This window comes from Malaya genurostris, chromosome 3 (genome assembly GCF_030247185.1).
Source record: "Malaya genurostris strain Urasoe2022 chromosome 3, Malgen_1.1, whole genome shotgun sequence".
Lineage (NCBI taxonomy): Eukaryota > Metazoa > Arthropoda > Insecta > Diptera > Culicidae > Malaya > Malaya genurostris.
Genome location: NC_080572.1, coordinates 289,551,365 through 289,567,666, shown reverse-complemented (window position 1 = coordinate 289,567,666; position 16,302 = coordinate 289,551,365). Strand labels below are relative to the sequence as shown.

Below are 16,302 nucleotides of genomic sequence, written 5' to 3'. Positions count from 1 at the left end.
CCTGGGGGGGGGGGGGGTTTGAGTCCTCCTTTACATAAGTCTTATCGTCAAAACGCATGCATCCGAACACTGCAAAAGACGCGAATACAATTTCCGGGCACTTGTTGCAAGAATCGGGAAGAATCGGGTTTGCTGCTTCTTCCTTGTAACTAATCCAAAGAATAGTGTTCCCCAAACTTATTAATGGTGGTTTTAACACTGGCATGATAAATTCCAAACCGCTTCGCCAATTTTCGCATAGTAATACCCTTCTCACTTAGCCATGTGTCCAGAACCTTAATTTTCACTTCCTTTTCAATACGCGACATATTGAAAACGCTGAATTTCAACCGCACAAACAAGTAAACAAACGAAAGCTGACAGCCAAACGCACAGCATCACAAATACAAGTGTACAACACGAATGTATGTGGATAGCTTATTTTCGATACATTTCTTAAACCGGACTTGTTATGGGGAAAATGCTCAAGATACCTTAATTTCAACCTTTCGTGAGACTGATGTTTTAACCTCTAGTTAACTGATGTCTGTCCATCACATGAAAGCGCGTTTACTAAGTCGATTCAGTCGATAACTGAAGGTTTATCAAATAATTAAGCTGTACCGTTTAACTCCATATCCAGTCTAACGCCGATCGACCCTTATAATTTCTTGAGTTCCCCTCTGAAACGACGGGTTGTTGAGCTCTCTTACCAAAAACCGTTTTTTTTTTTAGAAAACTGGCGTTAAGCGTCACTGAAAGTACAATGACTAACACACTAATGAACCGAAAGATGAACCTATTGGATGCTAAAAACAAGTTTAACTAATGATGCCGAACTGATTTTGCGACGTATTAGGTTTTACACGAACATGACATAACCTCACAAAATGAACAGAATGAACTTTTTTTTGACAGCCGCCGTGTGTTTGTTCACAGTTTAAAAATTTCAAGTAGCCTCACACTAAACAGATTTATACAAATATCGCTTCTCGATGCTGCAAACGCATACAGGGCAATCATTTTAGTTCTTTTCACTGTCGAACACGTTTTTAACAAGCACTTTTTCGTAATTTTTCAATTTTTGCAAAGCAAAACAAACCACCGGCAGCTGTCAAAGATGAACTTGATTCATCGGCAGCGCATTTGTGTCGTCATCGTGTAAAACCCGTAAAACCTAATTACGATTTCTACGACAGAGTCGCAGTAGGCGTGTGCGTCGGACGTGAATAGATTTTGCTCCTGTCAAATTTTTTTCGAAAATTCGCTTTTTCTAATTTAAAACGAAAAGTTCATAAATCTAGTTTTTATGAATGTGATTCTATGCTGTACTATGCTATGTGGAAGTGAATTTTAGTTTACTTTTCGTGTGGAGACGAGTGATTCGAATTACGAAACCTCTGTTGTGGTCATGTAGACTGACTCATGAAGTCTAAAGCACTTACTTCGAAATCGACGTTTTAGATGACGTCAAAATAGTAACTTGGAAACTGATTAAAACATCAATTGTTTCACATTTCGTAGAAGTCCACTAGAGATTTAGGTTCTCACCTATTCCCGCCGGTTTAAACACAGTGCCTGCCGTTGATTGCATTGAAATCTTGTACAGTTGTATTAAAAGGTATTCCCCGGGGTAGCTCTCGCGGGCAGGCAGCATCCTGCAGCACCGTTTTCCCGCTGGCAGCCAGAAGAGCGAGAAGTGTGTTCCACACTCAACACACTCCGTTACTTTCGCCAATTACCGAACGAAGCGGGAACCAAATCACCCTCTCGGTTTCCAATAAATTAAGTCGACTAACAATGTTTCCAAAGAAAGGCCTCGCAAACGGGGATACTACAAACAATCGGTCGCCGTCATCGTGTTTTTGAAAGGAAATGCAACAAAGTTCCGTAACAGTGCTTTTTTTCGCTCTTCTAACCGGTGTCTTTTGTTCGTGTTGGTTGCCGAGCTCGCGAGCAAACCGACATAAGTTTCTGTTGTTCGAGAAAGCACACCCGAGAAAACCGCCGAAGCTAATTCCGTCGTTCATCTGCATTTTTACGGTCCTAAAACAAATGCACCATTACGAAAGCTAGGAATTTCCCGCCACTTTTAAACTTTTAGTTGCCATTCAAATCTCTGCCCTCTGCCGTTTTTTTATTTTATTACTATTTCTGTTTTTTTTTGCTTCGTTTTACTGTTTAAATGCCTATCAGCTTAAGGATCATTCAAATCGTGAAATAGGAGAAAAAGTTGGCGGAGAGAATAACTGGTTTGACTGCTGATTATGAGGCCCCGTGTGTGTGCACGAGCACGATCCGAGTTTTGTGGTTCTCGGACCGGACCACTGAAGAAGTTGATTTTTTTTTACATAATTAAAAGCTACCGTACCGTGGAATGACACTTGCGACGCAGCCGATCTCACGCTGCTCGACGGTGGCTAGAATAAGTGTTAAGACAGTAATCTCTACACGGCTTGTTTCGAGATTGTTTTGTTTTGTCCCCACCGTGGTCCCCTCGAGGGTGTTCGTAAAACGCGGTGGGAGGGCCTGACGTGGTGGGAAGGCGATCACGACAAGCGCATTAGGCCTAACGATTCATTCAAAAGACTGCTGGAAGAGCGCGACCGGACTGCACCGAACCTCGTCGGGGTACAAATTAAGACAGAAGAAGAGAGACAGCAGAGAAGCACTAGTTTCGTTTTTTTTTTGTTTTATATCACTTGCCTTAATTAACAACAACGTCATCCGACACTTGCAGCGGTCTCCGTCCGTCCGTCCGTCCATACACGATAACAAGGTGGGCGATTTAATGGGACATTGTTTGTCGTCGTTGTCGGACGTTGGACAGTGTCAAAATTGGCAAACATATTGTGAGAAGAAACACACCGGAGGAGTAGAAGAAGATTTTCCATAGTGAGTGAGTGACGTAGTGAAATGAGCACTAGCGAAACGGTGGTGGCCAAACCGGCGGCCAACGCGAATCCACCGGCCGGCAAACAGTGGTGGAAGGTATGCTTCCTGTACGGGAACCAGGAAAAGTATTACCGACAAATCTACGCGAAAGCTGCCTCCGAACGGATAGCTCATGCCGCACAAACCAAAAACAACAATAGCAAAAACGCCGGAACCGGGCTATCGTCCGGCAAGGCGGCCATCATATTTCCGACCAAACAGCACCGACCAATTTTACTGAACGGAACACGAAAGGACGCGGATTCGGACAAGGCGGCTCCGGCCGGTAAGAAACGTGTCACCGTGCTGGACGATTCGTTTTTGCTGGGGGTTAGCGAAGATGAGCAACGGTCGGACAGTGGCATTAACATCGATGCCGTTTCCAGCCCACCGGAAGAGCCAAACTCCCGTGGGATGAGACGAAATTTCCACTTGAGTAACGAAGAACTAAGACTTTTGTACTCGGAATCACCCGGTGGGGGACATCTGATCAAAACGGTCGGTGTCCCGATACCGTCGCCTATTGTAAGTCACTGTGGGAGCCCACAAATTGCACCTAATTCATCACAATCATCATCATCATCATCGGTGTCGTCGTCACCGGCAGTCGGACTACCCGGCGGCAACATGAGCAGTCCAGCAGTCCCCGGCGGTACCAGTCCGTGTTTTTCACCGTGCCCCGACGTTCTGGTCACCAACGGCAGCAACAAGTGAGTAAATATTTGCAAATATCTCCAAACAATTCAGTTTATTACCATACGGAAATATTACCCAGTTGATTTCAATTATAGTACAGACGGGCCGCCATTTTTCCTATTCTGTTTTCATCCGTTGTTTGATCGCAGCAACCTTGGTCGATCGTTCAATTTCTGACAGCTTTCATCCAGCACAAAACTAACATGGCCACTAGCAAAAGAGCTATACGCAGTTTCGTCGGACCAGCGATCGGTAAATCTTGGCGGGAATTGTTAGGTAGGTTGAGAAGGGGGATACCCCGTACAATCGTACAATCACCGAGTCGACGGAGCCACTAAGCAGCACTAATTAAGTGATTAGCGGCTTCGTTTGGTCCAGTGGCTGGCTGGCCAGCTTTTCAAGGTTAACTGGCTCAAATTAATGGTTCCAATGTAGGTGAATAGTTTTAGGTTGTCGCTGGCGATTCGCTGGAGCCTGTACTTATGCCGGGGGCCAATCTGGGTCTTTCAATACTAATGATGTTTACTGGTTTTTATTTTTGTTTTTGTCCCGGGGGTAGTGCAAAATTGACCTACTCGTTGGCAATTTTAATCTCATCTGTTGTAGCTGATTTCTATTTCGAAACTGAAATTTAATGAGCCGCTATGGCAACATGGACAAAAAAATTGCCAGATAATCTCTGAACAACCGAATATTCTCCAAATAGCGAATAGGTTTCGGAAGCACCTTTCAAACAGCGCTATATTTTGTCTCCATTCAAAGTTTTAGACTGAAAAAAGTAGCTTCAAGCTACTCAGTAAATCTTTTCTCGAAGCATCCTTGCAAATTAAGCCAAGGTTTGTTCACATTTCACGAATTCGTATTACTGTTTTGAAATTAGTTAATTTTAACAAAAAAAAATCCAAAACAACTATTAAATTTGTTCAAATTTAGATTTTACTTTGCTGAAAACAACTGTTGGTTTTTTTTAGATAATCGCCCTTATTCTGAATAACGTCGTATCGGTTTTTCGCTCGTATTTCATTTGTATTCCCCATAACGCTAGCAAAATCAAAGGTAGCTATGATTCGATCGAACCACATTCGATCGAAAAATCAATACATCGTTATTCAGAATAAGGGCAAATGTTTTCAGTTAACGAATATCCTGGACACAAACCAGCAAAATTTCAATCCAACACGAAATTCGCATTGGCTACTGATTTTGGGATTAAAATCAGAACCTTCTATCTGTCACCATCATTGCTGAAAGACAGCACAAAGAACACAAAAGTGAAATTGGTTTTTTTTAACAAGTGTATTAGCCAAAAACTCATGAGAAGTGTCAAAGTAAAACAATCCATAAAAAAGCCAAAAATGGATAGTCTTGTTGAAGCTGCCTGCAGATTGTTTTGATGTTTTTCGCATATTTAAATTTCTAAATCTACGTGTAAAAATGCCGTAAACTCTTAGTGGAAAGTGTATTTATTCAAAATTTGTACATATTTGATACGATTGTGCGTAATAATGTTTTTACGTGAAACAAGTGAAGTGTGTTTCGAATGTTGTACTCTAATTGTATATGTCAAACGAAATTCGTTGTACCTTCCAATCTAAGGAGTGTATCGAAAATAAACTATCCATATACTTTTGTGGTGTACGCACGTATTTGTCCAGAACTTGATGAAGAGCGTTCGATCAAAAGTTCGAAAATTCGTGAAGGAATAACTTAAATTTCATCCGGTTTTCATGATGCTCAAGATTAACCTCGTACAATAAAGGATCAATTTTTAGCTTGAATAAAATATCGTTTTTTATCATAATTTGAAAGAAAAATTTGTGGATAGCTTGTTTTCGATACACTCCTTAAATACAACACGGGAAGTCGCTATCGTATTTATACCTGCCAATATAGAAAACACAACCACCACTACAAAATTAATTCTTTTCGGTAGTAGTGTGCCATCTAGTGGCTAGTAGTCACTACAGTGTAAACGTTTTTTTCGGTGACAGTGCGCCATATAGCTGCAGATTGCAGAAGCCAATTCAACCATTCATGTTGGTTGAAAACTAAAACATTTTATTTTTCTAATTCAACTAAAAAATTAGTTCAACGAAAATAGAGTGTGTCTTTGCTAAGAAACGTGAATTCAACTAAAAAATAGCCATTTCAACTAATATTTTATCATTATTAAGATAATGAAAATTGAAAAATCTAAATTAGCAAAAGTAAGATGTTTTTTGTTGTCTCAAAAATAACTAACTAAAATCAGAAAATCAACTAATTTTTTTTTGCCAAAATGCTGTATTCCGTCTTACCGTGCGTCAACTCGAACACATTCCTCACAGATTTCAATGAGACTTTTTGGTCATGTTGATTTTGTTACAAAAAAGGACATAATTTGTGTTTCCAAAATTACTTCCCTTTGTACCTTTTTATATTAAATGGTTGTAGTCGAAAAATGACAGACCGGATGACGTGAATACGAATAAAATGGGTATTTTATTAGGAACTGAACTCTGGAGCTGGATTCTGCAGATGAATTTTAGTTTGGTTCAGGAATTAGTTTTCAGTGAGCTCCGAAATTTAGTTTTGGAATCCATATTCGTTAACAAATCTTTAGATTCTAGTTCCTGAATTCAGTTACACTTTTAGAATTCTGGAACTAAATTCTGAACCTGGTTTCTGGGATGCATTTTGGAACTGATTTCTAGAAATACAACTGAATGTTGATCCTAAATTCTAGACTCAGAACTCAGTCTAAGAATGCGGGTCTGAACCTCAATTCCAGTTCTTGAATTCAGTTTCAAAATTTAAATCCAAATCCAGAATTCGTTTCGGAAATTTAGTTCCTGTGTCCAGGTCTAGTATCACAATCCAGATCTCAGTTCCAGATTTCGGTTTTAAAACCCAGACTCAGAATCATGTTCTGAAATTCGGGTTCAGTTCCATAATTACGGCCTTGGATTGTGGACACGGAGCTGAAGTTTAGATCTGTATTCTTGAAAAGAAAAAACAAAATCTAGTTTCGGGTATCACTAATTGAATTTCAGAATTTCTAAAGTTGGATTCTGGAAGAATTACGATTCAACACTTATGAATTTATGATAAATTTTAAAAAGGCGCTCCATAGTCAAGTAAGACGTATTCATGACACCAATTTCTCAAATGTAATGCAGATGGGTTGTACATTAAAATATTTGAGACCAGTTGCGTATCCTGAATTCAGCGAAACACATTCAACCCAATACACAAAAGACCCAATTAAAAACTTCGAAAAAAGTGCGGGACTAATTTCTAAGCAAAAAACGATTTGCTAATTCCGAAAATTAACTAAAAAATATCGTAAAAATTATATTGATAACTGAATGTATTTTTTTTTTTGCTCGATTGATTCTGTCCGGGGCCCCCTAAGACCGTGTGCCCGGGGCACTTTTCTAGCAAAAATTTCTTCTTGTCTAAACTTATTGTTTCTTGTTTTTTCTGATTGATTTTTTCTGTCTAAATCATTGTCTCTTCATCGGAAACTAAACTAAATTGAAGGTCACAATCATCCTAAAATCCAACGAAACTTAAGGGTTTTTTTTGTAAACCGTTATTAAATTTTTGAAACCTTTTTTTTCGGTGTAGGAATCGATTTGGAAAGAGTAAGACAGTTTAGCACTCGAAAATACGACTGATTTTGAGAAAATCGCCATTACTACACACTTTTATATAATTTATTATTTTGTGACTAAATCATTAGAAAAAAAAAAGTTGAAGAATAAAGTTTGGCCCTTTTCAAAAAGACAATTGGTACATACAATAATATAACTACAAAGCACGTGAAGTATTTTTTTCGCCACAAGCAGTACGCCGGATACGATTCGGCGCGAAATTCTTCATTCAATTAATTCCAGCAATTAACTGCAATAAAAGTTACAAAATCAAGAACGATTTGCTCCGATTTGGACAAAACTTTGTACACATCTTCAATATGGCCAATAGGGTGGAACAAAAAATTGATTTCATCTCCACTAAACTTTTCGTGTTCCTTTTGGGTCCCATGAGCACCGTGCAAATTTTTAACCCGATCGGAGAAGTTTGTATTGGGTTTAGTATGGAGAAATTCACTTTTTACACAAATGTCGGCTGTAAATCAACCTATGAACTCTCAAAATCAGTGCATGTCGTTTTCGTAGGAAATTTAACGTGGAAGAACCCCCCCCCCCCCCCCCCTTTCTGGAGGTAGTGCAAAATTGACCTACCCGTTGGTAATTTAAATCCCATCTGTTCTAGCTTCGATTTGGTTTCTATTTCGAAACTGAAATTTAATGAGCTGTCAGATGCTATGGGAACATTGACAACAAAATTGCCAGATTATCATTGAAACGCATACTGAAAGTTTGAGATGCACCTATCAAAAAGCGCCATGTTTATCCATATTGGAAATTTTGACGTGAATAAGTCTTATTTTACTATTGTGCGCCTTTTCAAAATTCACTCCGTACAAAAATGGGTAGAACTTAATCGTAAATATCTTTTGCAACATATTTTTTTCCTCCATACCATCGGCAATATGTTCGGCAATTTATGATAAAATTTTCGAATCCAAATTACATACGAGATGCAATTCATAAAGACCAAATTTGCCAAATGACGGGAAATTCCATTTGTAATTTCCTAATGTTGGATGAGACTGACTTTTACTGGTTCCGACTGTCATTTACCAGCCAAGCAAACGCGTGCTTCTGTGACTCAGTCGATTAACGCACGTGCTTTGCGATTCAACGGTTCTCGGTTCAAGCCGCGTGGCGGTCGCCATCAGTATTTGTTTTTCATACAGTATTACATGTTCTTGCACGTAAATTGGCGTGAACTGCGACGCTCCATTCAAGTGCATCTTATAAGATGTAAAATCAAAGGGTTTGTTCAAAGTGTGCAGGATATACTCTTTAGATCAGGATTTTGAAACTAAATGTTAGATCTAAACTCCGTCTCTGAATTTTGGAATTGACTACCGAACCAGAATTTACTACATGGAATGAGAAGTCCCGGGCCTAACAAAGAAACTTCGATTTTTCACCATAAAAACTTCTTTTTTCTTCAGTATAATTTCCATCTAGAGCAATACATTTGACCCATCTGTGCTCCAACATTTTGATGCCCTTTGAAAATAGGCTTCCGTTTCTGCAATTACCTCAGTATTCGACGAAAATTTCTTTCCCTGGAGAACCATTTCAGGTTAGGAAATAAATAATAGTCGCTGGGAGCCAGATCTGGAGAATACGGGGAATGGTGGACCAATCATTCAATTTCATTGTTGCTTTTATGCACGAATGCGCTAGTGCGTCTTTTTTCCTAGCTTGATGAAAACTAGAACTCGTCTGCCACGGTCAGATGTTATTCAAAAACTAGTGGTAGATTGTCATGAAATTTGGTATCTAGAGGCTTGTTCTCAACAGAAATATACACGGTTCGAAACTTTGGACGAGATTCACCATCTGAGTTTCTCTCAGATAACGATCGTTTTGATTACGGAGGGAAGTGATGAATCCATGTTTCATCCATTGTCACATATCGACGCCGGTTTAAACATGGAAAAACACAGCTCAGAATCATCAACATCGTTTTTGATCAACAGTGAACAAACGCGGTGTCAGGTAACTCACGCAACTTCACTTTTCGATCATTCAAACTGATTGTGTAAAATTTTACGTATGTTTTCTGGTGTTACCGTCTCATTTGGACGTCCACTGCGTTCTGCATCATCGGTATCTCTACGACCATGTTTGAAGTCAGCAAACCAACGTTGTATTGTTGTTTCTGATGGAGCGGAGTCTTCATAACACTTTTCAAGCCATTGCTTTGCTTGAGCGGCAATTTTTCCTATCAAGAAGCAGTGTAAAATTACAACACGAAATTGTTTTTGATCCATTGTTCTGAGAATAACAAAAGTAGCGTCGCTCTTAGCACAATATCTCAATATCTCAATAACAAATGAATAGAATATCATGAAATTTTAACAGCTGTCCTTTAAAGGCTAGTATTAACTGAAAGGCATGGGGCATTAGTCTTACAAACCAGTTGTCGTATGTTCGAGCCCCGACCTGAAAGGATTCGTAGTGTCAGTAGAATCGTAGCACCATCCATGCAATGGTTCTGTACACTCTGAATGGGCTGCGAAGTTTGTTGAAACAGTTGCCGTGGATGCATACTCACGATTAAAAAGACGAAGGCGAGCACACTTCGGAATCATGATTGGCTTTACTGATTCAGATTCGGTTGGACTTTCGGTGTAGGTTGGTAACTGTATACAAAACCGGTAGACACAAGAGAACAGAATGACAATCCGACCTTTATCGACCAGTATTTCCGGAATTAGTAATCTGGTAAACGATACAACGTAGATTTTGATTTTGTTCGACAATTTTCTAACAGTTCCAGCAAAATAGAAAAAAATTTCAACCAGTTCTAAGGAACTGTCTTTCGTTAAAGTCGGCCTGGTATGCGTTGGAGCAAATACAGCAGCTGCACAATTCATATGATATAACTAAAACTAGAACAAACATATTCCCAGCAATCCTCCCGTCAAATTTAAAACTGGTATAAGCTGCCGTTCTATTTTTGCTATATTGGAAACACAGATAAAACGCTGCTGGAGCTGTCAGTTTATTTTGTTATAATTTCTACATTTAAATTTTGAAACTGACATGATTTCTGAATTTAGAACTAGAACACTCCTGAACATGCCTTTAGAGAAGCAACATATCTAAATTTTGATAGCGCATCGCGAAAATCCGCATTGATCGTCAAACGGAACGTATCAACGAGTATATAAAATGTTAACACTTGATATATTTCGTTCATTCTAGTCTGCGCAGTTGACTGAGCAGGAAGTAAAGCAAGCTCATCATTCCGATTGGTTCAGGTCCAGAGCTCAGTTCCAGTTCCAGTATCAAGAATTCAGATCAGTATTGAATCAATTGCGGAACGTGCGCAGGGCCAGTTTCGCTTCAAAGATGAGCGAATGCGTCATCTTGCTGCTGGTCGTTTGCATTGGAGCAAAATACTACGAAAAGTGGACAACGAATTGGAACAATCAATACTTCTATTGACTCCAAATGTTATCTAAAGAACTATAAAGATTTCTTCTTTGCAAATCGGAAACAGAAATCATTAATTTAGTGCACGTCTAGAATAACTTGATTAGGTTTATGCACGTTTCGCAGTGCGAAATTCGCACCAAACGAGTGAGAATAAAGCCAGAGTTTGACTGCTTCGCGTTCGAGAAAAATGCTCCGAACAGTGTTTAAAATCGTCGAGAATTCCACAATTTGGCAATACCAGAAAATTCCGAATGCCAGAAACTAACCCCGTACAGCTAATTTTGATAGTTTCGTTCAATGAAACAGGCTAATTCGAAATGGAATGAACGTTATCAAAATTATATATGTTTATTATTATTTTTACGTTTCGTCTTTGACTCATCAGTGCAGAGCAGATCAAATTGAACTGCTTAGTGCTAAACTCGGCAGTTCAATTTGAGCCGCTAAGCAGACGTAAAGTTTCTGCCATTTACAGAACACTTTTTGTTTTGCAACGGAGTGCAATGTCTTTTCTGACGTGCCGAACGATATGTTGCTATTTTGGTGACCGTTGTGAAAAGGCTATAAATGAAATTGGCATTCTGCGGTAAGGAAAGTGACCTAGTAGGCACTGCACTTAACAGAGACATTTTGGACGTGCAAAATGACGTCATCTGACAGTTCTCAGTTTCAACAAGTACGGTACCCGATTTTTCACTGTTTGTGTAAGCTCCGATGGTTAACACATAACACATAAAAATTAATTTTCTCAAAACATGTTTGTTTATGTTATTTTAATTTTATAACTGTATACAAAAAAATGTGAACGGAAAATTCCATTTGTAATGCCTTTCAAAAATTCAAGCGGCAATTCCCTAAAAACCTTATACCGGAGTAACGTTTTGTCTTTCTCTATAGAAAGGTAATAGAATTGCAAGAGAAACCTACTGTACAGCTGTTTGAAGATTATGATTAAATTTTCGGCTATAAACAATAAAATTTTTTTTCTTAAACTTGCCGTATCAAGAAATAAACCCATCACGCTTGCTTGCCCTTTCCGTACATCGTTTTTGTGGACGACCCTAAAAGAAAAAACATGGTCAAAATTCTAGAAATAAATGCTATATTCTTCCATTGAAATGCTAGTTCTAGTAGAATATTTCTGACGTGAATAAGTCATACTTCTGAATACGTACACCATTACAATTCTAGCTACGAAGAAATGAATGAATGCAAAATTCACACAAGCTATCTTCAAATGAAAGCGATTTTCGATGTTTAGAGGTGAGAAAGAAACGTGTCTGTTGCATCTGTATTCGGGTCTTCCCGTTGTGTCTCTGACACTACCTATCCAGCCTTTTTTCATAACATCCAAGAAATCGTATGATTAGATTTAGAAATGGATTTTAGAATGATTGTCAGAACAAAATGACATGTGACCACGTCTCGAAACAGTTTACTGAGATATTTTCTGAATTGACAAGATATTTGAAGCCAAGGACAAAGATTTTGGATTTTCGTTGCAGATGAGTCTTCAAGCTCTGCAAAGGCAGATCAACGCTTCGGGTAAATTTTGAACGGATTTAGCTAGCTGCTACTACAGTTAAAGAATGCTGCCAATAGTGCCATGATAAAATGGTGGATATCACTGCAAAATTTAACGATGATAAGCAGGTGGAACAGTATGACCATTGAACAACTCGCGGCGTGTCTCAGAATGATGATGATATAGTTGATTAATTTTCATGAAAGTGCAATTAAAAGGCGGGCGGCTAATGTCACAGACATAACTAGACGACGTGAATACGATTGAAACTGACATGCCTCTTCCACGCTTCCGAATATAAATAACCGAGAAAATTTTTTATCTATATTGTATACAACATTTTCAATCCGGTAGAAGATGCTACAGGAACTCGAATCTCTCAATGCATGAACCGAGAGAGAATTTTTTTACATTTCTTCGCTCCACTTCATACTCTGAGTATTTCACGGCCCTTAAAAAAAATTACAGTCTGATAATGATCGGAGCTGTGTGAAATTTCGAAATTTCAAATCGATGATTCGACTTGTTGATTCTCATACCAGGGTCTTGTATTTCAAAACTCACAGACCCAACTTATACAAAGGTTATATGCACATAGTTAGAATAAGCGGCAATAGTAAAATGATTCTATAGCAATTATCAACTTCCCGTATAGAATCGGATCGCGAGACGAGAATAAGCGACCGTTTGTTGCTTCAGAGTAGAGATGGGCAAAAGATTTCGTTTCAAAGAACCGCTCAGTGATGCAGAGTTCTATTAAATAAACTAGTTCTCTAGAGCCGTTCGTTCGTTCTTTTCATAGTTAGTTTGCTTGTTGAATGACTAACCGAGATCCCAACAAGAACTGAGGTTTAGTAGTTTTCTTTATTAAACTGTTTTGTACCGTTCTCGAAAAAGATGGAGTGAGCAAAAAAAAGAGTCCACGACATTGAACTGAAGAACTACCGTTCGTAAAAAAAAGAACTATTGGTCATTCATTCTTTCAAAAGAGTAGTTCTTTTGAACCGTTCGCGAACGGATTGCCCATCTCTACTTCAGAGAGAATCCCCACAGCAGCGAGCTAACCCGTGATGCTCAGATCCGAGTCATCGAGAGAAATGCGTTCTCGCACTGGTGTCGATTCTATGTTAAATCAGCCATGTCGGTTTTTTATTGCTGCGATGATATCCGTCTCTCTTTGATGGCACTGGTTGAATCATGTGAAGAGTTGCTAGTGAGCGTTTTTTGATACGATAAAAGCCACCCTTGATTATTATGGTTCTAAAAAGAACGGATTTTTCCGATGATTACAACTGTTGAGTACTTTTTTCCGGCCATTATTTATCTACACTGGAGCCAAAATTGTGGACCAGGATTCAGGAACTAGAACTGCATTCAAGAACTAAATTTGAAATCTGGAACAGACTCAGAATTCAGATCATGAATTTTGGATCTGAACTCATTTTCAGACTCCAAATTCCGAACTGAGTTCTAGAACTGAATTCTGAACTTGGGTCTCGAACCTGAACAAAGGAACTGAGTTCAATTCCAAATCTAGCTCCTGAATCTGAAGTTCGGAATTTTGGATTTAAATACTAAAACTAAATTCAGGAATTCAATTATGCAACAGAAATTAATATCAGACTCGGAGTTTCAGAATTCTGATCCTAAATTCATTTCCTGAATTTTGTTCCAGAATTCTGAAGTTGTATTTCTTAATCAGAACAATGTGTTCTGGCCGTGAAAAATGAAGAGCACGAACTTTCTCGATTTTTGTTCTATGACAAAATAAAAAACAACGTGAGTCATTAAAACCATTATCATTAGGAAAACAAATTTCAATTTCCTGCAGAATCGATTATTGTAGGAAAAAAAAGGTGACCAAAGCCACGTTCGGAATGCGCAACGAACCTGTATTAAATTAGATGAAATTCACACCAGATCAGCGTGCGTCGCGAAATGTTAAAGGAATTTCGATTGGCATTTTACGATGCCTTCAGGATGAACAGAACAGCAGTAACTAATTAAAATTGGCCTAGATTGGGGTCGATTCCGTCCCAATGACACATAAAACGATTTGCTTCAATCAGCTCGATCGGTTTAATTTTATTACAACTCTTTCGGATTCGATTTCCCCTTATCAAAAAGTAACAAAACGATGACGCGAATTGAAACCAGTCCCAGTGTCCCGATCTCTCCCTGCCTTTATTATGTTTTGATATGCTAATGCATCTGCCGGGGGCACCTGTCGTGTGAAATGAGGACATCGCTGTCGGTTGTAAAGAAAAAAGCATTTATAGCTTAATTTCACCAAAGATTATTCATCGGCAAAATCGAATTCCTGCACAAAACAATGGGTCAAACATTTGCTTCCATCTAATAGAATGACAGCTGCCGAATTCACGTGCGTGGAAGAAATGGGAGGTTACTGCTGTTGGGATCAAACGAACCCCCCCCTGTTTGACTCTGCGAGTGGCAGCCAAAAGATTCACATTAAAAAAAATTAAAAATTTGGTGGGAAATGACACCCGCGGAGCGTAATTACCAGAGAACAAAGACACAAATACACGGTTTTGTTTTTCCTAAATTGCGACTTGTTGCGACATCCATCATTAAAAAGTGTTTTCCCGTGTCCGTCCCGTGCCCCTTCTCCGCACGCCTCTTGCGGTTTAAGGTGGCGCGTCAGCGAAAACAAAAAAAAACGCCCAAATTAAGGGGTGTAGTTGTTGTTTTGTTCGTTAATCGACTCAACAGGCGGCCAAGGCTTAACTGATGAAAGCAGCATCGCGTTGTAGTGAGCTGTTGTGCAACATGGTCTTTTGAAAGTAAAATAGATGCTTTTCTGTTGCTGTTTTTTTTTCACCCCGCTAAAAAGAGGCTAATCTTTGATGGATTCGGTTTCGGTTTTCTTAGGCTGGGTTTGCGTGACTATCACACAATCGATAGGATCTGCTTAGATGAGTTATCACACCAGGTGAGCTGTTATAACAGCAAGCTTGCAGTTTTGTTGCAAGTATCGTGTTTTGGAGAAAATGGTGAAATTTGTTGCAGTAGGCCATGTGATTTTCATGAACTTAGTTCCAAATGGAAAGGGTGATTAGTGTAAACGATGCTATTTCAAATTACTTCTTCACTTTTCTCAGCGCCATCTCTGACCGATTGCAAGAAGCTTAGGTGAAAAATGAAAGGTCCCATGGTCCCATACAAAACTTCCAAATTTCATCCGGATCCGACTTCCAGTTCCGGAATTATAGGGTAAAGTGTGTTAAAAATTTTATACCGTCACGCGAGAATAAACCTAGCTGAACTTAAGTTTATGAAAATCGGCTCAGCCATTCCCGAGAAAAGTTAGTACAAAAACAACGTCACACACAGACATTTTGCGTACTCGACGAACTGAGTCGAATGGTATATGAAAATTGGGCCTCGGTTCAAAAATCGGATTCCACAGTTCATTGCATAACCTTTCTGTATGAGAAAAGCAAAAACGTAAAAATAACGTGGCCTCGAAACTACTCCAATCGGTTGCCATTATCAATAGACAACCAAACCGACGACACGACCAGGCACTCCGAAGGAAAAGCTGAATAAAAAGTGTTCGTGAGTGATTCACCGTCAGTTACCAAAAATATAGCGACCCCTTGATAATGATAAAAATAATTTTCTATAGCAACACTGCTTAAGTTGCTATGAACTTGTTACCAAGGAGCCCTCTAATAAATAAACAAACCGTTTGAGAAAGTTTTGAAACAGTTATATTATTTTAAATTGTGTGCCATCAGTACCAAATCAATAAAAACTAAAGATTATTCTAAAGAAATCGAGAATGTACGTAGCTGTACAAGGTGCCGCGAGCCATCGGCCGGGGACTCGTCCCTCTGGGGACGTTCAACGTGACTGGTGACAGATTCAGAAACTCTCACAACCAACAAGTTTAACTTTTTGGATTTGAACCAACCGAACTGGGACTGGAACTGGGTGCTTAATATCCAAATTTGACATGACAGACATGCGTCATCTTATATCATCATCATTGCTATCCAGTAGCTCTACCTGTAATGTAGTGTTATCAAACTCATTCATGATGCTGGTCATTCTTTTCAGGAATATCCAATCGAGTTT

General features: G+C 39.0%; 1 protein-coding gene across 1 annotated transcript in view; it reads left to right on the top strand.

Annotated features, from left to right (window-relative positions):
• The window catches only part of LOC131436934 (protein prickle-like), an 87,649-nt gene that overhangs the window by 30,382 nt on the left and 40,965 nt on the right, over nucleotides 1-16,302 (top strand). The window contains exon 2 of the mRNA XM_058605931.1: nucleotides 2,720-3,623. Within this exon, the coding sequence (XP_058461914.1) occupies nucleotides 2,896-3,623 (728 nt within the window). The 5' untranslated portion in view covers nucleotides 2,720-2,895. The remainder of the gene's footprint in view (nucleotides 1-2,719; nucleotides 3,624-16,302) is intronic.